The 25,477-nt window shown below is 38.0% G+C and overlaps 2 protein-coding genes and 1 long non-coding RNA gene across 3 annotated transcripts; 2 read left to right on the forward strand and 1 right to left on the reverse strand.

The window, feature by feature from the left end:
- Positions 1-637: 637 nt before the first annotated feature.
- On the forward strand, positions 638-1,600 carry LOC115525717 (olfactory receptor 10A5). Its single transcript, XM_030333019.1, has one exon. It carries the CDS (start codon positions 647-649, stop codon positions 1,598-1,600), a length of 954 nt encoding a protein of 317 aa, XP_030188879.1. The 5' UTR covers positions 638-646.
- Positions 1,601-7,266: 5,666 nt separating this feature from the next.
- LOC115525621 lies at positions 7,267-25,133 on the reverse strand. The gene is made up of 3 exons (XR_003972407.1): positions 25,114-25,133; positions 22,769-22,774; positions 7,267-7,351 (listed from the first exon to the last, which is right to left on the reverse strand). It is a non-coding gene; the product is annotated as an uncharacterized LOC115525621 (long non-coding RNA).
- On the forward strand, positions 17,597-18,559 carry LOC115525620 (olfactory receptor 10A2). Its single transcript, XM_030332871.1, has one exon. The coding sequence runs from the start codon at positions 17,606-17,608 to the stop codon at positions 18,557-18,559; it is 954 nt and encodes a 317-aa protein (XP_030188731.1). The 5' UTR covers positions 17,597-17,605.
- Positions 25,134-25,477: the final 344 nt, after the last annotated feature.

The following is a 25,477-nucleotide window of genomic DNA, read 5'->3' on the forward strand; positions in this document are numbered from 1 at the left end:
TCCATCTGTTTCTACGAGTTTGGTTCTTTTAGATTCCACACATAAGTGAGATCATACATTATTTGTCTTTCCCTGTCTGACTTATTTTATTTAGCATAATGCCCTCAAGGCTCATCCATGCTGTTTGTTGCAAATGGCAGGTTGTTTTTTTAATGACTGAATAATATTCCTGTGTGTGTGTGTGTGCATGTGTGTGTGTATGCGTGTGTGTGTGACATTTTCTTTATCCTTTCATCCACTGACGGACATTTAGATTGTTTCCATGTCTTAGGTATGGTGACTAATGTCACAATAAACATGGGAGAGCAAATATCTCTTAACACCATCTCAAAGGTATTAAGTGTGCAACAGTAAATGGGTATGGGTAAATACGATATGATTTGTTTTAGAAAATATGGTAAAAAAGCAGAAAATACATCATAAAAGAGTAACAATAGGAAATGATGAACTCTTTCCAGAGCTCAGGCTCCATTCTTCCTTGTGTTTTATTCTTAGACAGCTCAAGGTCATTTCTTTTCCGACTGAGATCCCGACCCAGCCTCTTTTCCTGACACTGAAAAGGAGTCTGATAAACAAACCAAGATTCTGATTCCTCCAATCAAGAATCTCTCTCCATGACTGAAGCTGGAGATTCATTTCTGTATTGATGGCTGAAGGAAACTGGACAAGAGTTGGGGAGTTTATCCTCATGAGCTTCTCTTCCCTACCTACTGAAATACAGTCACTACTCTTCCTGACATTTCTAATCATCTACCTGGTCACGCTATTGGGAAACAGCCTCATCATTCTTGTTACCTTGACTGACCCCATGCTGCACAGCCCCATGTACTTCTTCCTCAGGAACTTGTCCTTCTTGGAGATTGGCTTCAACCTAGTCATCGTGCCCAAGATGCTGGGGACCCTGCTTGCCCGGGACACAACCATCTCCTTCCTTGACTGTGCCATGCAGATGTATTTCTTCTTCTTCTTTGGAGTCGCTGAATGTGTCCTCCTGGCCACCATGGCATATGACCGCTATGTAGCCATCTGCAATCCCTTGCACTACCCAGTCATCATGAACCAGAAGACACGTGCCAAATTGGCTGTTGCCTCCTGGTTTCCAGGCTTTCCCATAGCTACTGTGCAGACCACTTGGCTCTTCAGCTTTCCATTTTGTGGCACAAACAAGGTGAACCACTTCTTCTGTGACAGCCCACCTGTGCTGAGACTGGTGTGTGCAGACACAGCAATGTTTGAGATCTATGCGATTGTTGGAACTGTGCTGGTCGTCATGATACCCTGCTTGCTGATCCTGTGTTCCTACCTTCGCATTGCTGCTGCCATCCTTAAGATTCCATCAGCTAAAGGGAAGCATAAAGCCTTCTCTACCTGCTCCTCCCACCTCCTTGTTGTCTCCCTTTTCTATGTGTCATTAAGCCTCACCTACTTCCGGCCTAAATCCAATAATTCGCCTGAGAGCAAAAAGCTGCTGTCATTGTCCTACACTGTTGTGACTCCCATGTTGAACCCCATCATCTATAGCCTGAGAAATAATGAGGTGAAGAATGCCCTTGGCCGGACCTTCCACAAGGCTTTCGGCCTTAGAATTTGCATCCCATAGACATTAAGAAATGAGAGTAAAGTGTACTCAATGTGGAGCAATCAGGTTCATATTTGGGATTCCTCTGCCTCCCTTGCCATCTCTGTTGGGATGAAACCCAGCTGCTGAAATGATTATTGGGAAGCTCAGAAGAGGGGAAAGAGCAGAGAAGTAGGTTGGCCCTGTTTCTACCACCTGGAAACTCCTCTGTTCATTGTAGGTTTACATTATTTTTCTTATTGGTACAGTGGCACTTTGACACTTCTATGACTAACCTATTCCTGGTATTGACTTTGTTAATGTGTGTCAATGTGACAAACATGGGAGACAATATGAAACTGCTTGTAGTATGAACTTGGGAGACACAAAGTCATCTTGGCACTTTATCTTGTTTTGGACAAGTCTAACTTCATTCCATTGGAAAAAAGCCTATAATCCCGGTTTATATAATTTATTCATTTCATTTTGTATGCTTCTGAGGCAGTACTGGCTCTTAAGTTAGTTGGTGTTTCATGTGGATAGAGGAAGTGGAACAGTACTCTCCATGCATATTCCTTTATAACCCCACGGGCCTTACTCAATTCATTCCTCAGGCTATTTTTCCCAGGTAATATTACATGATACTCATTATTACCAACTCATCATCAGCAAAGGTTTTCCTTGTTTGGCTAACAAATAAGCCCTTGGAAACTTAAATTACTTTCAGACTCATTGTCGTTTTATATTTTTATGAAGAAATTCTACTTTAGATACTCCATTTACAGTTTTCAGATTTGTCTGTTACTTTCTGTGAGTTGTAAATAATTTCAATAAATATTCAATCTAGAGATTCTTTCTGTCAGTGGGTAATAATTTCAATAAGTATTTCATCTAGAGATGTCTACGTATACTGTATTCTTTAACATAGAGTATCATTACATAATAAACACAATGATTTATCATCCAATTTGATAACAGAATAATCTGATCCCACCATGCTTTTTTAAAGTTTTTGTTTTAATTCCAGTTAGTTAACATATAGTGTTATATTAGTTTCAGGTGTACAATATTCAACAATTCCATACATCACCCAGTGCTCATCATAAAAAGTGCACTTCCTAATCCCCATCACCTATTTTACCCATCCTCCTGACTCCCTTCCTCTGTTCATCATCAATGTGTTCTCTATAACTAAAAGTCTGTTTCTTAGTTTCTCTCTCTCTCTCTCCCATTTCCCCTTTGCTATTTTTTATTTGCTTGTTTCTTAAACTCCACATATGAGTGAAATCATATGGTATTTGTCTTTCTGACTGACTTATTTCACTTACTATTATTCTCTCTAGCTCTATCATGTCATTGCAAATGGCAAGATTTCATTATTTTTTATGGCTGAGGAATATCCCATTGTATATATGTACCACATCTTCTTTATCCATTCATCTATGAGTCAGCACTCAGGCTGCTTCCATAGTTTGGCTATTGTAAATAATGCAGCTATACACAGGGAGGGGTGCATGTATCCCTTCGAATTAGCATTTTTGTATTCTTTGAATAAGTAGCCAGTAACACTCTACTGTACTTTAAAATGTGACATTTGAAGTTTAGTTCCTTTTCTGATTTTGACATCGTGGGCTTGCACTGGTAATAATATAAGTAAATAAAGTATTGAAGTGTAGAGACACCTGTGGCACTCAAAATGCTGTCAAGTAATAACTGCATCACTGTATAATTTTTAACTTATTAATACTTACTTTTTGCAAGAGTCATTTACTCTTAGCAGCAAACCACGCCATGTTCACACTCTTATAATTTGACAAGAGCTACAACAAGACGGACTAATTAAATTGTAACCATTTCTCTCCTATGTTCACCTGCCCTGATTCCTGGAAACTTTTTTTTCATTTTCATTGAGATAGAATTGGCACATAATATTATAGAAGTTTCAGATGTACAAGATAATGACTTTACATATGTATCTTTGCAAAATAATTACCAAAGTAAGTTCAGTTACCATCCATCACCTCACATAGTTAAATATTTTTTTCTTGTGCATCACTGTGGTTTTTAACACCCTAAACAGGGGGCGCCTGGATGGTTCAGTTGGTTGTCTGACTCTTGATTTTGGCAAAGGTCATGATGTCATTGTTCATGAGATTGAGTCCCACACCTGGCTCCATGTTGTAATGGAGACTGCTTGGGATTCTTTCTCTCCCTCTCTCTCTGTCTCTCCGTTGCTCACTCACGCTCTCTGCCTTTCTCAAAATAAATAAATAAACTTAAAAAAATGTAATACCCCTAGCTGCAGATGAAGGCACCACTACTGTAGGAGTTCTACATAGCTGCTCAGCTTTACTGTTGTAGGATGAAAACAGCCATAATATATAAATGAACAAGCATGGCTGCATTTCAATAAAACATTTCTGGATACTAGAATTTGATTTTCATATACTGTTTGTACATCAAGGAATATTCTTCTTCTGATTTTTTCTAGCCATTTAAAAATGTAAAAACCATTCTTAACTCATGAACTATATACAATAAAGACCAGTGGACGGTGGGATTTGCCTGTAGGCTATAGTTTGCTAACATCTGGGTAAAAGCATGAACTCTGAAGTTAAAATGCCTACGTTTTATCCTGGTTCTGCCACTTGACAGCTTGGTGATATAGGACAAGTTATTTTGCACCCCTCTGCTTCAGTTTCCTCTTCTGTAAAGTGAAGATAATAATAACACCTATTTCTTCCCCTTTTTCATCATGGTGGAGAGGATTAAATGAGTTAATATATGTGAATCATTAAGGAACAATGTTGGACACATAGTAGTTTGTATAGAAATGTTAGCCATTATAAAGCTCTGATTCTTGGGTGGGGAAGTGATGATGATAGTGAGAATAATAGAAATTATGACATGGGAGGGAAAACTGGAGGGAGATGAAGGGGAGGAGTTGGTAGGAGTCAAATCATGAAAGGCCTTCCATGCCAAAGAGCTTGAACACTATTTTGTGCACAAGAGAGGTCAGATGAATGGTTTTCAGCATAAGGACAAAATCAAGTCTGTATTTGAGAAATAGTACTTGGCAATGATGAGAAAAGTGGGTGGTAAAGGGACACAATCTATAAGATAGACACCAGTCAGAAGACCTTTGTAATTGGGGAGTTAAAAGATTATAAGACCAAAATTCAGTGCAAGGAAAACCACTTCTTAATCTCAGAATTTGAAGTCCTCCATCAAAATGGGTCAGCAGAGCAGGCATTCAGCAGAGCTGACAGATCAGAGTAAATTCATTCCTGGTCTGGACTGCATCTACTCCTGTAAACATGCAGGCCAGCAGGGATTTGAGCTTCAAAGCTGGCCTGCTTTCCAAGATGAGTTCCTTAGGAGGTGTGGCTGTGCAGCCTGAGTTCATTAGCCCTCTCCCCAGATCTGCTCCTACCTATTCACATAAGCTTTCCCTCTGGCCCCTGGGACAGACCACTGGGTGCCTCAGTCAACTGCTCCCTAAACAGCAGTGTGCCTCATTAACAACTTTTTAATGAGGTCACAGGCTATGACTGCTCATTAATAGGCTGGTTAGCCTACAACCCCAGGGTGGAGGAGTCTGAGGATAGAAGCCAGTGAGAACAGAGCTCAGCCTGCATTAGAGCTGCCTCAGAGCAGAGACTCCTAGGCTTTCACTCTCAGGCCTCCAGGGTCTCTTGGAGCTCTCTGAGACTGATTCTGCAGCTAGAAGTCAGGAGGGGCCAAGGCCTGAGAGGGGAGGAATTACAACAGAGTCCAGTGATCTCAGACTTGGGCCAGAGATTCTTGAGGAAATCAGATACTTTTCAGGTTTTCTTTGATGCTTGCGTAAATGGAATATTGCCCTTGGAATTTTTGTTGCCTTGCTTTCCATAACCATGAATTTCCATGCTATTCTCCACACACACGTCCAAGTGCAGACTCTTTTGTATTATTTCTCAAGTCCTTTGGAACTATCCTTGTCCTGGGAGTTCAGAGGTTGGCCCTCTTCTTCCATCTTCCATGTGTACTATCTCAGAGATCCCATCCATTGCCAGGGTTTCAACAAATCCTGTGGAGATGCAGCCTCCTTATGGAGATTAAATTTGGGTATTGGCTTCTATCTCCCACCAGGATTATTCCTAGAGCCTCCTAGCTGATCTCCCAGCCTCCAGTGATACTGCAGATTTACATATGCACCTCATTCTAATCCATCCTCCTTACCGTCTCATCTCTAGAGTTCTTTCTAAGTGTGCTTGTGAAAATCTGTCATTTTCGTGCTTAAAATCCTTACAATCCACCCTCATCTTCAGAATGAAATTAATGTTCTTCTATAATATGAGCCCCTTTGTACATCAGCTCTAGCTTTATTTTTCCAATTTCAGTTATTACCATACTTCAACCATATCGTTGAATGAATAGTCAACTCTTGCCGTCCTGAACTATTTTCTTTCCCCGTACACCATGCATTTCCACTTTCTCTAAAGTTAGTCTTTTTTATTCCCCTCAACAATTAGCATTTTGAAAAACCTGGGTTCAAATTTTGTGTCTGCTGTTTACCAGCTATGTATGTTTATGCAAATTATTCTCTATCTCTAGCCCTCAGTTTCCTTATCTTTGAATGAGGTGATAATACCCACCTCATGGAATTGATAAGATGAAAATTTGAACAATGAAACCTGCCATGAAAGTGTTAAAACTAATCATGCTCTGGCAGCAGAGGCACCAAGCAAATAGCCACTTCCACTTGTAAAACTTTGTGAGTCTATTCTTCATTATTTCTTGCAGTTTGAAGTAAGATTGTCAATTATGCAGCATTCTCAATTAGTTTGCTACTAATTGTAACACAGGGAAATTATTAGGTTCTCTCCATTTCCCAGAGAGCGGGGTAAAGAAAGGAATTAGCATGTAATAACTGTCAAATATGAGTTACCTATTTATAAATTAAGTATCATTTACTCTTCACAGGTATTATCAGGATGTACAGTGTAGAACAACAACAAAAAAAAGCCAATAAGTGTCAGAGCTTATGTTTGAATCCAGGTCTACCTGAACCCAAAATGTCATGTTCTTGTCAGTATAGCATGTGCCTTCTCCAAAATATAAAGGCAGAAAGTATAAAAAAGTTAGGAGAAAAAGCTCTCTGTCTCTCAAAAATAAATAAATACTAAAAATTTTTTTTAAAAAGTAGACAAGTACACAAACAGTTGTAGAACAAAAAGTGCCACACAAAGTGCTGCACTATGTCATAATTCTGCACTTTGATAAACGCTGTCATGGAAATATTCAACCCGTCTCCTAATCCTGCTCATTCTTTCATGGCAAAATTCCTACTTAAACCTTGGCTCAACTGCTATGTTCATTGTCCCTGTCATTACATACCACAAGCCAGGCCCTTATTTCTAAACTATTATTATAAGAGCCTCCTCACTGATCTCATTGCTTCCATGCTCCCTTCCCAATCCTCCTTAACCTCACTACTAAGTACAGGATTTACAGGGATGAGCAAAAGACAGTCCTTGCCCTTGGGGTCATTATAGTCCAATGGACAGGAGAGATATATTTTTTAACGTTTTTATTTATTTTTGAGACAGAGACAGAGCATGAGCAGGGGAGGGGCAGAGAGAGAGGGAGACACAGAATCTTAAGCAGGCTCCAGGCTCTGAGCTGTCAGCACAGAGCCCGACGCGGGCCTCGAACTCACGGACTGTGAGATCATGACCTGAGCTGAAGTCGGATGCCCAACTGACTGAGCCACCCAGGCACCCCTGGACAGGAGAGATATTAAACAAAGAACTGCGCAAATAAATATGTAGTTACAAATTGATATCATTGCTATGAAGGAAAAGAACCTAGTGCTCTGAGAAAGAATAAAAGGAAGGAGTCTTAATTTGCATTTGGACTAGAGAAGACCTCATCAAGGAAGTGACATTTTTTCTAAAGTTTTTATTTTAATTCCAGGTAGTTAACATATAGTGTAATATTACATTCTGGTGTACAATATAATAACCTGACACTTCCATACAACACCCAGTGCTCATCACAAGTGCACTCCTTAATCCTCATCACCTATTTAACCCATCCCCCCTCCACCTCCCCCCTGGTAGCCATCAATATGTTCTCTATAGTTGAGAGTCTGGTTCTTGGTTGGCCTCTCCCTTTTTTTTCCCCTTTGCACACTTATCCCTTAAATTCCACATATGAATGAAATCGTGCTCTTTGTCTTTCTCTGACAGACCTATTCTGCTTAGAATCATACTCTCTAGCTCAATCCATGTCATTGCAAATGGCAAGATTTCATTCTTTTTTATAGCTGAGTATTTTTCCATTATATGTATATAAATGTACATATGTATATATGTATATATATATATATATTTTTTCCCTCATATCTAGGATAAGGGTTTGCTTTAGGGCTAGGATAAGGATTGGGGTTAAGATTAGTGCCAGTATGAGGGTATGGACCTATTATCCTGCAGCTTAGAGACATCTCCAGAGGGATAAGTTTAAGGCAAGGTTATGGTTAGGATAAAGGATTAGGGTTAAGGGTTAGTGGTTAGCTGTTAGTGGTTAGTGGTTAGTGGATTAGGTTTTCGATGAGAAGAATACTCTCTACCTCCATCCATGTTGTTGCGCATGGCAAGATTTCCTTCTTCTCGAGGAAGTGATATTTAAAGTGGTATCAGAAGAGTGTGTAGGAGTTAGCCAATTAAAAATAAAGAGGAATAATATACAAATCAAAAGGATTTGTATATACAAAGATCTAAGTCAGTAACTGCAGAAATGGTGTTGGTAGCAGTATTAGTAGTAATGTTAGTCATCATGTAGTCAACTGGCATACTCCTTCCCCGCTTTGATGGCAACCTTCAAGGCCCAGGTCAAATAGCATCTTACCATATACGACATTTGTCATGGCTTAGCATGTTTTCTACACTTTATCTCATTTTCTTCTCACAACAGGTACTGGGCATCTCATGCATATGAAAATGACACGCAGAATAATTTTTTCCAGGTCACAAGGTTAGGAATCAGTGAAAGAAACCAGAATGTTAGTTTTGTTTAGATATTTGTTTCAAATATCTCTTTTCTATTAAAAAAAAATAACCCAAATACTTTCACGTGATAAAAATTCAAGCAGATTCCTTCCTTTTGGAGGTGGAGATAAATTTCTCTTCCTTGTATGTGGCTTGGACTTAGCAACCCACATTGAAGGAATAGAATGTGGAAAGGGGATAGTGAAAAGTCATGTTTATATCCTGTACATCCTGATATGATGTGATGAGAAAGGCACTTCACTCTCTGGTATTATTTCCGCCTCTCCAAACCAAACCAAACGAAACCAAAAAACCCATGTAATCATGAAAACACAAGATCTAAGAACATCACAGATTAGAGAAAAGTGAGGATATATAACAACTAAATGCAATTCAGTTGCATGGAATGAATCCTGGTAAAGAAGAGAAACATTTGTGGGAAAACTGATCAAATTCAAATAAGGCCTGTAGTCTACTTAATAGTATTGTAGCAATGTTAATTTTTTAAGTTCTGAGCAATGAACCAGGGTCATGTAAGATGTTAAAACTAGGGAAACCTGCATGGAGTGTAAAAAGGAATTCTTACTATCTGGGCAACTCTTTTATAAATCTAAAATTATTTCAAAATTAAAAATGTTTTAAGTCAAAAATTCAACCAATATAAAATTATATACAATCAAAAGTAGATATCTGTCTCAATACTGACCTCTGGTACCCTATTTCCCTGCCCAGAGGTAACTCATCAATTTTCTATATATCTTTACAGAAAATTTCTAATAATAAATTTTATTTACATATTTGAGATTTTCTTTTTTTTTATTCTTTTAGTGTTTATTTTTGAGAGAGAGAGAGGAAGAGAGAGACAGACAGAGCGTGAGTGGGAGAGGGGCAGAGAGAGAGAGAGAGAGAGAGAGAGACAATCTGAAACAGGCTGCAGGCTCTGAGTTATCAGCACAGAGCCTGATGCGGGACTCAAACTTGGGAACTTGGGAATGGTGAGATTATGACCTGAGCCGAAATAGGACACTTAACCGACTGAGCCATCCAGGTGCCCGTTGAGATTTTCTTCTATAAAATATATGCAGTTGTACGATATGTATATGATGTTTTTTACATTGATACTTTAAAAAATTGCAAAACACCGGCAGTCTGGCTGGCTCAGTTGGTGGAGACTCAACTCTTGATCTTGGAGTTGTGGGTTTGAGCCTCACAGTTGGGTGTAAAGATAGGATAAAAATAAAATCTTTAAAAATAAAAATTGCTGAGTATAACAAACTGGAGAGATCTAGTGCTAGGATTAAATTTAAGTTACTCTGACTTCAAATTTAGTGCTTTATTCTACAAAATCCTACGTCCCCTAGCCAGGATGCTTTTGTGTGTTTGTTTTGTTTTGTTTTGTTTTCTTTTTTTTTTTTTTTAAATTTTTTTTTTTCAACGTTTATTTATTTTTGGGACAGAGAGAGACAGAGCATGGACGGGGGAGGGGCAGAGAGAGAGGGAGACACAGAATCGGAAACAAGCTCCAGGCTCTGAGCCATCAGCCCAGAGCCTGACGCGGGGCTCGAACTCCCGGACCGCGAGATCGTGACCTGGCTGAAGTCGGACGCTTAACCGACTGCGCCACCCAGGCGCCCCTGTTTTGTTTTCTTGAAATTTTTCCTGTAGGCATCTGAAATTCATCATGGTCTCAAAGGACAATAGATTTAAGAAAGGTCAGGCACCCTTGTGGGAGGGAAGAAAGAGCAGCTAAGGTGAGCCCAATAATTCCTGGGGGGAATATGCAAGTGCCAGCCCTTCACCTGGTCCTGAGTATAAAAGAGACATAGCTGGGAGTAACTCTCCTGTCAGGACTGAATGCATGGCCAACCCATGTTTGCTCACAGATATGCTCACTCATGCCTGAAGGCAGCAGGGACCTGACTTTGAGTCCAGACAGTAATGGCTCATCCAGAATAGAAAGTAAGACTTCCCTGGTGCCTCTTTCGGCTCTTCTGACAACAGAGCCAGAGTTTTTCCAATACTCTAGGGCAGGCATGAAGCAAGCATGGGTGTCAGGCAGAGCTGAACAAGGCAGATATCCCTATTAGGCACAGGTAAGGCTTCTACCAATGGTCAGATTAGCCTGGGACTCTTCTCCAAGTTCAGGTGCTCAACTGGACCAGGTTTGGCAGGATTTGGAGGGACACCTCATTTTATTCTTGTGTCCACACTGGGAAGATCTCATAAGTTCCTCTCTTTCTATGTCATAAGTGAGATATGAGACCACAAAAAGATTGAGATTACTAGTTTTTTTCCCAGTTCTATCCTCTAAAGCTTTCTGACCCAGCCTTGCAGCCTCCACAGGACATAAACTTTCTCCAAGTTTGACTTTCCTCTGATTACTTGGGGAAGACTTGCCTCAGTGGGACATTCATGAGGCAGAGCACATCAGAGCATGCTACTTCTTTAGGGCAATTTTATGGGTGCAAAAGGCCTTGAAGAGTGGGCTCCTACTCCTGGGGTAGTCAGGCTAATGATTAGCAGAAGGATGATCCTGCAGAAGTTCTGGAGGGACTTGGAAGGAGCCTGTGGGCCAGCCGTGACCACCAGATTGTGTGATGTCTCTCAGTCTTAGGCCAGGGTGCCATCTCTTCTTCCCTGGTAGTTTCCAGAAGTTCTGTGGGAACCCAGTGGGCCCTTTCATCTCTTCTCCCTCTTCCTTCCCAATCCTCCTCACCAGCACAAAACATTATACTTTGTCCTGAAATGGAGCTTCCAGTGAAAGTGGAGTTCTGACTAAAGGGAGGGCAGTCACTGAGAAAAGTAGGAATTTCAATGATGAATGGAAACTCCAGAGAGAATAAACTTTGTCAAATTCGTATTTTCATTCATCCAATCATCTCAAATCACATATCTGGCTAATCCCTGGGCTTCCTCCTGTAATGATGACCGAGGCAGTTAATTTTCTGGAGGAGTTTACAGATCAAGATGCAAATAGGTAATTATAATATCTGAATAACTGAAATATTTTTAAACATATAGGAAAGAGAGAAGATGACTAGTATCATGTTTTCACTCATATGTGGATCTTGAGAAATTTAACAGAAGATCATGGGGGGAAGGGAAGGGGAGAAAATAGTTACAAACAGAGAGGGAGCGAGGCAAACCATAAGAGACTCTTAAATACAGAGAATAAACTGAGGGTGGCTGGAGGAGTGGGGGAGAGGGGACAATGGGTGATGGGCATTGAAAAGGGCATTTGTAGGGATGAACACCGGGTGTTGTGTGTAAGTGGTGAACCACGGGAATCTACCCCAAAAACCAAGAGCACATTTTACACACTATATGTTAGCCAAATTGACAACAAGGAAGAGATAAATAAATAAATAAATAAATAGGAACGATAATGATGGCCTTTAAATCATAGCTGTAAGAAGAAAATGAAAGAATGAATATAAAGCACAAACCATAAATCTCTTATATATTCAGTCGGTATTTCCAGCTTCATCATGAGTATGATTATCAACACTTTCACTTGTAATATTTTTATTGCTATTATATAGCAAATGTAGCTAGCTCACTGTAGAAGATTTAGAAATCCAGGAAAATAAAAATAAAATAAATCCCCACTTTTTACCACTTGAAGTAGACCAGTTTTTAATTTTGCATGTACCCTTTCAGCCTTTCTACAAGAATATATTTCCAAAATTAGAAATTTATCATATGTGTGCAGTGTTAGCATCTTCTTTTTTCATGATGGTTGGCCCTGCACAAACTTACATGTAGAATCATTGCCTCCATCTCTTCTACCAGAGGAGTTCTTGCATCAAAGTGTATGAGCAGTAAAGGATCCTCACACAAGTATGCCAAATTGATTTTTAAAGAGATTATACTAATTATAAAGCCCTAAACAAAATAAGATATGGCTTACTACACCACCCCTGACTAGCACTGAATATCATGTTTTTAAATATTTCAAAGATGATGAAGAAATTTAATTTATATGTTAATTTTTAATTTTATTACTAGCAAAATAGAGCAATTTTTATATGCTTATTGGCCATTGGCACTTTTTGGTGAAATAAATTTTTGTGTCTTCTATTTCTCTTTTGGGGAGATCATGTCTTTTAAAAATTTACTTATATGGCTAATTATTTATCAATTAGACAAATGCTTTTTATTATTTGTTGCTGTTATTGCAAATATTTTCCTATTTTTCATCTTTCCCTTTTTTTATGGGTTGTTTTGTGTTATATGTATTTTATTCTTTATTATATTCAAGTGTTCTTAAATAAAAACCAATATATTTCACTGTAGATAGGATAAAAAATATAAAATACAAAGAAGAAATTTAAAGCACTTGTAATTGCACCACTAACATATTAACAAAGGAATAGAACTGAAGATTGCTATATGGATATATATGCATGTATATTTGTATGTATGTATGTGTGTGTATATATATATACATTTTGAAATAAATGTCTTACATTGAGTATGCTATTTTATAGCCTAATTTATCAACTTAGCAAAACATATTGAATATTTTCACATGCCATTTGATATTCTTATAATACACTTTAAATTACTTCATAGCATTCTGTAGTATAGATGTAATACAATTTATTTCACTGATCTATTTTTATATGTCTAGAATACTCTTTACTGTTTCTTTGTTTTAAGTACTCTATTGTAAATAAAACTGAGAGGAGCATTCTGATAGGTAAAATTTGCACATAATCTTAATCTAAAATTGTAGACATGGAATTGACAGTTCAAAGAGACTATAAACATACAGTGAAATCCGCTTATCATCTGGACCTACAGTGTTCAAATGTTTATATTCTTTCACTTGTACCCAAAATAAATATATAATATTTTAAATATTTAAGAAAAATAATCTCTTCTTTTTAAATTGTATTTGATTTCTGATGACTTTGAGCCTTCTTTACAGGTTTTTTGGCATTTGATTTCTGGTAATGTGAATTGAATGACTATAACTTTGCTTAATTTTCTCTTAGATAATCTGCAACAATCTCTTGAAATTTATCTTCTAGATATTGTCTTCATTTGGTATTTGTCTTTAATTTCTCAGTTAGGCTTTTAATGTTCAAACATTTAATTTTATATTTTCAAATCAGTGGATCTTACCTTTTTTAGGTTCTGTTTTAAAGTTTATGCTGAGAAAGACCTTCAGAAAGCTAAAGTAAATATTAACATACATTTTTTTTCAAATTCAACTATGACTTTGTATTTACATTTAAATCATCCATACTGGATGTATTTTGTTGTATTGTTTAAGGTGAGAATGCAACATTTATTTTCCCCTCAAGTTGCCCCAGAGCTGTTTACTGAATTCCTTTTATATACGCACTGCTCCTAGGATTCATTTTGTTTCAATTATTTGCCTAACGTACAATTCTTCGAAGCATGCACAAGTAAACATATTAAAGTATTTTAAAATTATGAGAGAATACAACAAAATATTATGAGATAGTATTAACATGTGTTTTAATATCTAATGGTATATATATTCTTGCTCTACTTAATGTTTTTGGAACCACATTAAATTTACTATTAATTTGTTGGTGATTGACATCTTTATAATACTACTTGTTTCTTCATGAAGACAATATGGCATTCAATTTGTCCAAGACATTTTTCCAGTTATATCAGTTCATTACATTCCATAAGAGCATGTCTATTTTTAAAATGCTTATTCTAATGTACTTTGAGTGTTAATGATACACTGAAACTTTTTTTTAGTTAGCATTTGTTTTCATGAATACTGGAAAACCACTTATTTGATATATTCGTACTATGACTAGTCAACCAATTGAATTTTTAATATTGATAGTTTTTCATCTTCCTCTATAATAATGTTATCTTTTTCTTTCCAATATTTATTTCTTATTTATTTTCCTAGTCTTATTACATTGGCCCAAATTCCAAAACTTATTGTGAAACCAAGCTGGGAATCTTCAGAAGGACTTCGGGAGATCTGAGGCTTCCTCCAAAATACATTCAATATTATATATTTTTTGAAGGACAGAGATTCCATAGTTTTTGTCAGAATCTCAAAAGGTTGCATCATCCTCCAAATTTAAGAATCTCTGCTCTAATGTTTTACTTGTAAGTGTAGTGTTGTCTATTATTTTTACATAGATATCCAGATTGTATTGAGAAAGTAGTTTGGGTTATACAGGAAAAATGAAATCCTGGGGAACTTAACTACCATGACCTTCCTTGGGTTCTGAGATATCTAGCTGGTCCAACTTCTCTCCATCTTTCAGAATCTTCTTTTGTTTCTTTCACATATAACGTCTAGGGGTTTTAGTGACACTTAGTGGAAAGAATAAGGAAAAACATATCTCCCCTCTCTTCCTAGAAAGAGTTCTCTGATTTATTTTTTTCCTTTGCAGTTGTGCTAACGTTTCTGTTTGGTTGTGATTTATAGGGGTCTTTAAAATTCATTTTGCTTTATTTTTTACCATTTTCTAGTCAGTTACTTAACAGAATTTTCCCCTATCTTCAAATTAAAAAAAAAAAAAAAACTTTCACTAATATAAGGAAATGTTCGTGTAAATCTTTTAAAATTTATTTTGTTTTGTGCTTAGGGGTTCTTTCAGTTCAAAGTCATGCCTTCCTTTAGCTCAGAGACATTTATTCTTCCCCTGGTACTTCTCTGAGTATTGTCTCTCTTTCCTTTTTGTCATGTCATTCTGAAATGCCTAGCAAGTTGATTGTATTTCCTGTATTTTCCTTTATTATTACTCTCATTATTTTCATAGTTTCAAAATTTTTCTCAGTGATGTGGGCATGATTTCTCAAACTTATATTCTAATTCATCACTTCAGTTTTCTTAAGTTTCTAGCACTCCACTCCACAACCTTTTAATTTGATAATCATGGTTTGCCATTCTCATCCCCACTCTGCCCCAACCACCATGGTCTTTTCTGACCTAAGGCTGTTATTTTTAGTGACTGCTTATTCAATACTCAATATCTTATGGGGCTTTGTTGAGAGTACATATTGAAAACAATCAACGCGTCTTTAGTTTCGTTCAGACTCTTTCTTGAGAAAGGGAACAACTGTTCTCATGTCTCGGATTTATTCCACTAATTTGAATTGTTTTTTTTTTTTTTTTTTAATTTTTTTTTTCAATGTTTATTTATTTTTGGGACAGAGAGAGACAGAGCATGAATGGGGGAGGGGCAGAGTGAGAGGGAGACACAGAATCGGAAACAGGCTCCAGGCTCCGAGCCATCAGCCCGGAGCCTGACGCGGGGCTCGAACTCACGGACCGCGAGATCGTGACCTGGCTGAAGTCGGACGCTTAACCGACTGCGCCACCCAGGCGCCCTCCACTAATTTGAATTGTGTCTTCATACCTCTCATGACTTTCTCTACTGACTCTGAAAAGCACAGGGCTGAGTTGTACTGAATGACAGTAGGAGTCTCTAATTAAGATTCTTTGTTTGTGGCATCAATGATCTTTTTATTATTATTAATTTTTGAAACTTGTATTTGGTTTTTCTGAAGTTGATCTCAAAACTGTAGACATTGCTTCATTTAATTTTTAGTGCTTCAGAGAACTCTTAGATCAGTCTGATCATTATTCTTTGGCAAGAATGACTTTCTCTTCCTTCATGGATGTTTTGGAGTTTTAAATACAACCTTCAAATTCAAATTACTCACCATTACCTGACTAATATTGAGCTTCAGTGGTTTGTCTATTGCTTAAAAATGGATTGTATATGAAATCGGAGGATGAGTATACCACCTGATTTTCTTGATCCCAGGTATACAGATTTCATCCCTCCCCTAATTCACCTTATACCATTCATTTTCAATGTCAGAGTGATGTTTCTATGTGTTGTATGTGGCATATATAACAATGTCACTCCCATGCTTCATATATTCAGGCGGCTCTCTTTATCTATAGAATAAGGTCCAAATTCCTTAGCATACAATAAAAGTCTATTGATGTAACGTATCCAAAACAAGGACCACAAGCTTGTTTCTCTTTTACTTTGTTGCAATTCTGGTTTCTAGTGCTCTTAATAATGTTTTTATTTCTGTTTTTAAGCTTGTATTTTTTGTATAATAGTTTCCTAACCACATCCAATTCCTTTATTACTTATTTTCCAACTTCATCTCATAATTCCTCCATTAGAATTCAATGTTCTAGATTACCAAAATAGTGAGGAAAAAAGGGAATATGATAATAAGTTGAAAATTAGAAATAAATCATACAAAATGTGATTTTGCAGAAATTCCCATTTTATTTTCTTAAGCATTAATGAGTTAGTCCTCAGATCAAGGTAGAATAGTCCAATGAATCTCAGTCCAGTGGAAGTCTGAGAACTCTGGAATTCAACAGATGTGGTTTGGATTCGAGACCTACCACTTTCACTCTTTCCTTAACTTCTCTGGGATAAGTTGCCTCCCCTATAAAATGCATATATAAAAGGACAAAACACAGGCATGTGTTAATTGTCCTCAATACATGCTCCTCCCAAATTACAGCCAGCAAGAAAGATTCATGAAGAGTAGAAAACTTATTAGATGCAGTATTCTGCATTGAATATATAAATTCTGCATTTTAAATACATTTCTAAAGTTTTTATAAATTCACATGTATGTGTTTTTAATGAAATCATGAACTTTGGGCTTGTATCTCAAAAGTTGAGGTGTTTTCAGGAATATAATTTCTTCCAAAATGTGCCCCTTGATGGCTCCTTCAGGGACTTATGGTTCTGATTTGGTATGACCATTCTGTACATGTTAATGTACAAATAAGGAAATATCAACTCTTCCAGAAGGTGGCCCAGGCCCAACTCAGAACTTAAGCCCTGGCCATTCTTCCTTGTGTCTTATTCTTAGACAGCTCAAGGCCCTTCCTTTTCCAACTGAGATTCCGACCCAGCCTCTTTTCCTGACACTGAAAAGGAGTCTGATAAACAAACCAAGATTCTGATTCCTCCAATCAAGAATTTCTCTTCATGACTGAAGCTGGAGATTCATTTCTGTATTGATGGCTGAAGGAAACCGGACAAGAGTTGGGGAGTTTATCCTCATGAGCTTCTCTTCCCTACCTACTGAAATACAGTCACTACTCTTCCTGACATTTCTAATCATCTACCTGGTCACACTATTGGGAAACAGCCTCATCATTCTTGTTACCTTGACTGACCCCATGCTGCACAGCCCCATGTACTTCTTCCTCAGGAACTTGTCCTTCTTGGAGATTGGCTTCAACCTAGTCATCGTGCCCAAGATGCTGGGGACCCTGCTTGCCCGGGACACAACCATCTCCTTCCTTGACTGTGCCATGCAGATGTATTTCTTCTTCTTCTTTGGAGTCGCTGAATGCGTCCTCCTGGCCACCATGGCATATGACCGCTATGTAGCCATCTGCAATCCCTTGCACTACCCAGTCATCATGAACCAGAGGACACGTGCCAAATTGGCTGTTGCCTCCTGGTTTCCAGGATTTCCCGTAGCTACTGTTCAGACCACTTGGCTCTTCAGCTTTCCATTCTGTGGCACCAACAAGGTGAACCACTTCTTCTGTGACAGCCCACCTGTGCTGAGACTGGTGTGTGCAGACACAGCAATGTTTGAGATCTATGCGATTGTTGGAACTGTGCTGGTCATCATGATACCCTGCTTGCTGATCCTGTGTTCCTACCTTCGCATTGCTGCTGCCATCCTTAAGATTCCATCAGCTAAAGGGAAGCATAAAGCCTTCTCTACCTGCTCCTCCCACCTCCTTGTTGTCTCCCTTTTCTATGTGTCATTAAGCCTCACCTACTTCCGGCCTAAATCCAATAATTCGCCTGAGAGCAAAAAGCTTCTGTCATTGTCCTACACTGTTGTGACTCCCATGTTGAACCCCATCATCTATAGCCTGAGAAATAATGAAGTGAAGAATGCCCTTGGCCGGACTTTCCGCAAGGCTTTAGGCCTTAGATTTTGCATCCCATAAACGTTAAGAAAGGAGAGTAAAGTGTACTCAATGTGGAGCAATCAGTTTCATATTTGGGATTCCTCTGCCTCCCTTGCCATCTCTGGTGGGATGAAACCCAGCTGTGAAATGACTATTGGGAAGCTCAGAAGAAGGAAAAGAGCAGAGAAGTAGGTTGGCCCTGTTTCTACCTCCTGGAAAACTCCTCTGTTCATTGTAGGCATACGTTTTTTTTTCTTATTGGTATTTCAATAATTCTGTGCCATATAATTCCGGATATTCACATTACTATGTCCACATTGTGTACAGCATGAAACTGCTTATAATCCTATTGTGGGGATACATAATAACAGAGGACAAGACCAGTGAAAAATCATCATGTCACTTTCTTTTCCATCGGGCAGATCTGACTCCATTCATCAGAGAGAAAACCCTGTAATCCTTACCAATGCATAACTGTCATCACTGTCTTATTTCAGTTTGCATGCCCTTGAAGCATGTTAGTTCTTCTAATCTCACTGGTATGTGATATAAATATAGAAACATGGATTGATAATGCCCATACTTACACCTTTATAACCCCACATACATTTTAGTCCTTACTGTTTTCCCAGGAAGAATGAGCTGAGCTTTCACAAGCTTTCTATCCCATACTCAGGTTCTTAAGCCTTGTTGAAGTAGTAGTATAAATTTCTATTGTGATACTGTTTTCATCAAAGTTTAAAATGGATCTAGCTAACTGCAACATAGCTCTTCCTTAACCACAAAAATATTTCTCATTCTTCTTATGATTTCATAGTACTCTATTTTTTAGATATACCATAGTTTATTTAATGACTCTTTTACAATTATAAATCATGCTGTAAAAAATATCTTTATACACAAGCATTTTCATATTTTTGCCAGTGTATCTGACAGATGGAAATCTAGAAATTGGGCAAAGGGTGAATACATGTACCATGTTGTTATATATTGGCAAATTTCCCTCCAAATTGATTATACCATTTTACCTTCCCACCAGAAATTTACAAGGGTTCTTCTTTCCCTATTGTCCCATCAATAACATTTGTCATCAAACGTTTGAAATTTTGCTTACGTAATAGGTAAAAAATAACTAAAATTTTAATTTGAAGGAAATAAATTTTGAAGATTATGGAAGAAATGATTGAGTAAATTAGAGAATATAGTGAATTTCATTCATACTTCTGTGTTAGTAGTTTAGATGATTAGCAGCTGGTGATGTCCGGTACTCCATTTTCTCTGTTTGAAAAGTTCTTTCCATCTGTACGTTAGCCAGATCCATCTCATCTTTCAAGGCCCTAGTGTGATCCCTCAAGCAGCATAAATTATTCTCTGCTATATGCATCTATTCCAATTTTATCAACAGATAAGTTAAATTTTGCATATACTATGCTGTACTGGTTTTTACATGTTTGTCTTTTCCCAGTGTACCTGTAAGTCTTTAAAAATTAAAGCTGCACAATTATTTTTGTTTTAACATGACATGAGAATTCCTGAAAACCATATGTTCTGGAAAACTCTGCATTTAAAATACTATGGAAAAATAGGGTTAGGGAATACCACTCAAAATATATGCAAGTTTGAAGCCAGAGCATTAACAGAAACAACAGCTGGTACCTGGAGAGACAACGTAGACTGCTCAGATATGCAGTTCAGTGATGTTGAAGGTTGCCACAGTAGATATTTAACAAGCATTATAACAATAGAATGAAAATGACAATGATGGTTTATTTAGTAAAAGAGTATTTGGTACTGAGATAATGGAGTTGATATGATGCTCTGAACCAGTGGGGCAGCTTCTTATATGGTCATGGGAATCAGTGCCACTTTCCAGAAGTCAGAAGCTGCACAAAACAAGAGATGCTTCTCTTTGTGAATGGAGCTTCAATTATAGTCATACTTCTAAAATTTTCTTTAAAACAGGTAAGAGAGCTCCTGATGGCAAGGTCTTTGACATTTAGTGTTGAAGGTTATATTTTGGTTTGCTTTGCCCAATGCAAACTTTACATTACAATGAAATTATTCTATAGTTTTTCAATAGTGTATGAAGATGAACAAACGAATGGGTAATCCAGTTGAGAAGTGGTGGTGACTTGGAATAGAGTAGTATCAATACAAATTAATTCTAAATAATTTTTGGAGGAAGAATTGATAGGAGTTGATGGTGGATTGCATGTGAGGAAATACAGTGCTCAAGTTCCTGCAATAAAGTATAGATATTCTGAAAGTCTGGAGAAGATCCATTAAAGAGGCATGAAAGAGGTTTTATTCCCAGAAAGGTTAAACCTTTTCCTTCATATCCCTGCTATGAATCTCTTCTTACCTTTTAGAAACATCTTCTCCAAACTTACAGTAATTGATCTTGCCTCAGGATCAGTTGATTTCACTGGGTTATCCCAGAACCAGATATGGAGCCAAGGACTCAAGTGCAAGTGAATTATTAAGGAGAAACCATTAAATGTAGTAGAGTAGGAATAGAGAAGAAGCTGAGCAAAAATATAATTTTGGGTGCAATTCCAGACTCAGCAGTTCCAGCAGGGAACTCCAGGGAATAAATAAAGCTTAGTTTGTTCTGCTTCATGCCAAAGAAGTAGGCTTTTGTACTCCCATTTCAGTCATCCACTGGCTACTGGCAGACTGTAGAGTAGGAAATAGGGAGAATTAAAACTCCCAGGGACCACTGAAGGGGAAGAATAAATAGCTATTCTTTTTTATCCAGTGAATCACCTTTATTATTTATTCCAACTTTTGTTGGAAATGTGGTATACTTCCCTACAACAAACTGCAAGATGACTGTCCCATCCTAATTAATTAAAATGGAAATCACAGGTCATATAGGTGAAGTATGATGCAGAAGGTCAGTATTTTAAATATGGCTTGTTGAAAAATGCAAGCACATATTTGCAGGCACTTCACTAAATATTAAGCAAACAATAATGAAAAAGTCAGGTATGGTTACTGCTTTTAGTAAGAAACATGTGGTCAAATGTCTGTTTCAGAAACACTATAAAAAATGTTCAGACATGCATTAGAGTCTTCGGATGAAGCCCTAATCACCTTGGGAAAATTTTGTCACAAAGCATGGACATCATCTTACTCCCTCAACTTCATTTCTTATTCAAGAAGTGTTAGGATTTTCAGACTGTTATTCAGACTTTCTTGTTTTCACCTTATCCAGGAGTTACTAGCCTCCCCAGCCAACAGTATCCCCTGCCAACTGCTTCTCCACTTGGCTTAGACAGTGATTAATGAGTTATCCTCTCCATGCATGAAAACTTCCGAATCCAGATCGGAAACACTCCCAAAGAATTAGCCCAATGAGAATCAAAAGTGAAGGAAGATGTAAAAGAATACTGGAATGATAGAAATAAAATCACTATCTTAAAGAGATACCTGCACTACCATGTTCATTGTAGCATTGTTCACCATAGCCAAGACATGGGAAAAATCTAAGTGTCCATTTACAGATGAGTGGATCAAGAAAATATGGCATATGTATACATATATACAATGGGATATTAATCAGCCATAACCAAGAAGGAAATCTGGCTATTTCAACAACATGGATGAGACTCAAGGGCATTATGCTAAGTAAAATAAGTCAGACAGAGAAAGACAAATACTGTATGATCTCATCTATATGTGGAATCTAAAAAAACCAAACTCAGAGAGAAGGAAAGTAGAATAGTGGTTATCAGAGACGGGGGTATGGTGACATTGGTCAAAGGGTACAAACTTAAGATGAATAAGTTCTGGGGATCAAACATACAACATAGTGACTATCATTAACAATACTGTATTCTGTACTTGAAACTTGCTAAGAGAGTATATCTTAAATATTTTCACCACACACATAAACAAAAAGACAATTATGTGAAGCGATGGACATGTTAACTAACTCTATTGTGGTAATCATTTCAATATATATATATATCCATGTATCAAATCATCACATTATATATCTTAAACTTACACAACATTATATGTCAATTTTATCTCAATAATCTTGAGGGGAAAAAAGAATACTGGCATGCTCTTCTGATCTCTCTCTGGTGCAAACCTTGGAGAATAGACAGACCACTGTTTTTTTCCCTTGCTCTTGTAGCCTCACGAGTGCAGGAAAAGTTGGAGCCGCAGCAAAGCACTTCCTCCAATTATGGGATTGCAGAATCTTCATGAATTTTTGCATGTCTGGGAATTCCTCAAAACTCACACCTGTCAGAAACTGAACCTATGACTTTACCTGAGGAAGAGGAAGCATTGGGGGAATCACTCCCTTCCAGTAAACACCAGGGACTAAAATAGTCCTGAGACCCAGCCTGGAATCCTCTAGAGTGATTGACACAGGCCCAGCCCAGAGCTTCTCTGAAGTGACTAATGCTGCACAACTCAGAACTTCTTTATAGGGACTGACAGGATTTATCTGGGGTGTCTGGCACACCCCTGGACAAAGCTTCTTTGAGAATGTGACAAGGCAGAACCCCAGAGTTCACCAGCAATGAGGACTGAGACACACCCAGAGTACCTTTGGGATGATTGGCACAGACACAGCCCAGGGCTTTTCTGAAGTGACTTGCACAGATATAGCTATATTTTAGGACTCCCCTGGAGTCACTTGTTCAAACATAGTCTAGTCTAAGCCTAGGGTAGCTGACACAGACCAGGGGTTCTCTGGAATGTGATGCCAATTTCATTCACAGGAGGTAAGTAGAGAGCAAAGTGGACAGAGCACAGACTTGAACTCTTTTGTGAAGAGGATGATGGCTTATTACAAAGAAAATATGTCTCCTTTGACACATTTCTAGGAAACAAGAAAGGAGATCAGAGGTCTCAAGTAAATAACCAGAAGTTTTTGACAAATTAGGTAATCTGGGAAAGGATGGAAAACAATGATTATGTATTAGGCTTTAGAATGTTCAAAGCGCTTGAGTATATATTATCTCATTTCACACCCACAGCCACCCTTCAGATGGATAGGGCATCTGTAATAATAGTCATTTTACAGTTGAGAAAACCCTAACTCAGAAAATGTCATGTCAGTAGCTCTGTGACTCACAGATAAAAAATAATAACTAGAACTTTAACTCTGAATTTCTTACTCTAAAGTCCTTGCTATTGTAACTATGTGGCCTCAAACTATCATTTAGGTGGGATTTTCACAAGTTTTCTTAAGTATGCTATCTTGTTCTTTCTTGTTGAAACCGTGCATGGAATCTTCAATATGTTACCACAGAAAGGAGACACTCTGGATAGAGGTGTAGCTGGCCAGTCCACCTCAGCTAGGTTTCTGCATACTTTCCCTTTCCCTAGAGTTCTTTCCCCTTCTGATGGCTGCAAACACAACTACATTTATCCAAGGCTCTGTGCTTGCAAGACCATTAGTAAAACAGTAGCTGAATTATACCTCATCAATAACATCCTGACAACCTCACCTGCATTAATGGAGCTACAGGAAGATCCGTTCTTTAGAATATCATCCCAGCAAACTCCCTTCCACCATCTCTCCCCTGCTTAGTAGGGGAAAACAGAAATTTAAAAAATGAAGAGAAAGGTGAAAGAGATGGAAGAGAAAGAGAGGAAAGGCTACATCAAAAGAAGGCAATGTAAAGGGATGGTTAGAGAAGGATCAAAACAAATGAAGGAAAATATGGAGTTACAACTGTGGGAGGGAGGCAGATGCAAGGTTTTGAATCACATTTTCATATTGTTTTGTGCACCCCTAGGGCGCTAAGAAGCATTAGGGGGCTCTTTCAGGGGAAGAGAAAAGTGAAAGTCAAGCAAGTGGGGCTCTGAGCCCCTGCCTCTGCCCTTACTCATCCTCTTTGGACTTAAGTGTTGAGATTCTCTGCAGGATGTGGTTTGAAAGAAAAGGGAAGGTCATCTCTGCTTTAAAAGTCATAAAAACTAGTGCTATGAATATGCATTTCTCTCAGCTTCCTTAACTGAGAATTTCTTTTTTTTAAGTTTTTTTAATGTTTATTTATTTTGGAGAGACAGAGATAGAGCACGAGAAGGGGAGGGGCAGAGAGAGAGGGAGACACAGACTCCGAAGGGGGCTCCAGTTTCTGAGTTGTCAGCACAGAGCCTGCCTTGGAGCTCGAATTCACTAACTGTGAGATCATGACCCAGGAAGTCAGATAACCATCTGAGCCACCCAGGCCCCCCAGTTAACTGAGATTTTCTTTGATAACATCTGAACTTTTGACCTGAGACCATTTTCCGTCCTTGCCTTTTGTTACACATTGGCCAGTGTCTAAGTAGCATCATCTGGTTGTATCCTTAGGAAATTCTCAAACTATGTTATGTTGCCGTTTTTCTCCAGTTTCAACTATCAAAGCTACACTTTATTGGATTCTTTTCTATCTAACTGCTTTACCAAAAGATTTGGTTTAGTCTTTTTGAAACTATAAAGACTATAATAATATCGATAATAATAATGATGGTGGTGGTGGTGATGGCGAGAATGCAAATTTGTGTAGTGTTTTATAATTGTACATTTATTTCCACATCTCTTACCAAACAATAATTTAAAACATTGTTTAAAATATTTTTACAGGGGCGCCTGGGTGGCTCAGTCGGTTAAGCGTCCGACTTCAGCTCAGGTCACGATCTCACAGTCCGTGAGTTCGAACCCCGGGTCGGGCTCTGGGCTGATGACTCAGAGCCTGGAGCCTGCTTCCGATTCTGTGTCTGCCTCTCTCTCTGCCCCTCCCCCGTTCATGCTCTGTCTCTGTCTCAAAAATAAATAAACGTTAAAAAAAAAATTTAAAAAAAAGAAAAAATATTTTTACAAACACTTAAAAAATAATAGTGATTACTTTGCTCCATCATGGATTCACTAAGAATTTCATGACTAAAAACGTAGTTAACTTTTAAAGATAAATATCAGCATGTTAAACCAATTAACTAATGCCATTA

The sequence above is a fragment of the Lynx canadensis genome, chromosome D1 (genome assembly GCF_007474595.2).
Source record: "Lynx canadensis isolate LIC74 chromosome D1, mLynCan4.pri.v2, whole genome shotgun sequence".
Taxonomy (NCBI): domain Eukaryota; kingdom Metazoa; phylum Chordata; class Mammalia; order Carnivora; family Felidae; genus Lynx; species Lynx canadensis.

Bases quoted from the DNA above. Each gene is read 5' to 3' on its own strand.
- LOC115525717 (XM_030333019.1), top strand. From the start codon at position 647: ATGGCTGAAGGAAACTGGACAAGAGTTGGGGAGTTTATCCTCATGAGC.
- LOC115525620 (XM_030332871.1), top strand. From the start codon at position 17,606: ATGGCTGAAGGAAACCGGACAAGAGTTGGGGAGTTTATCCTCATGAGC.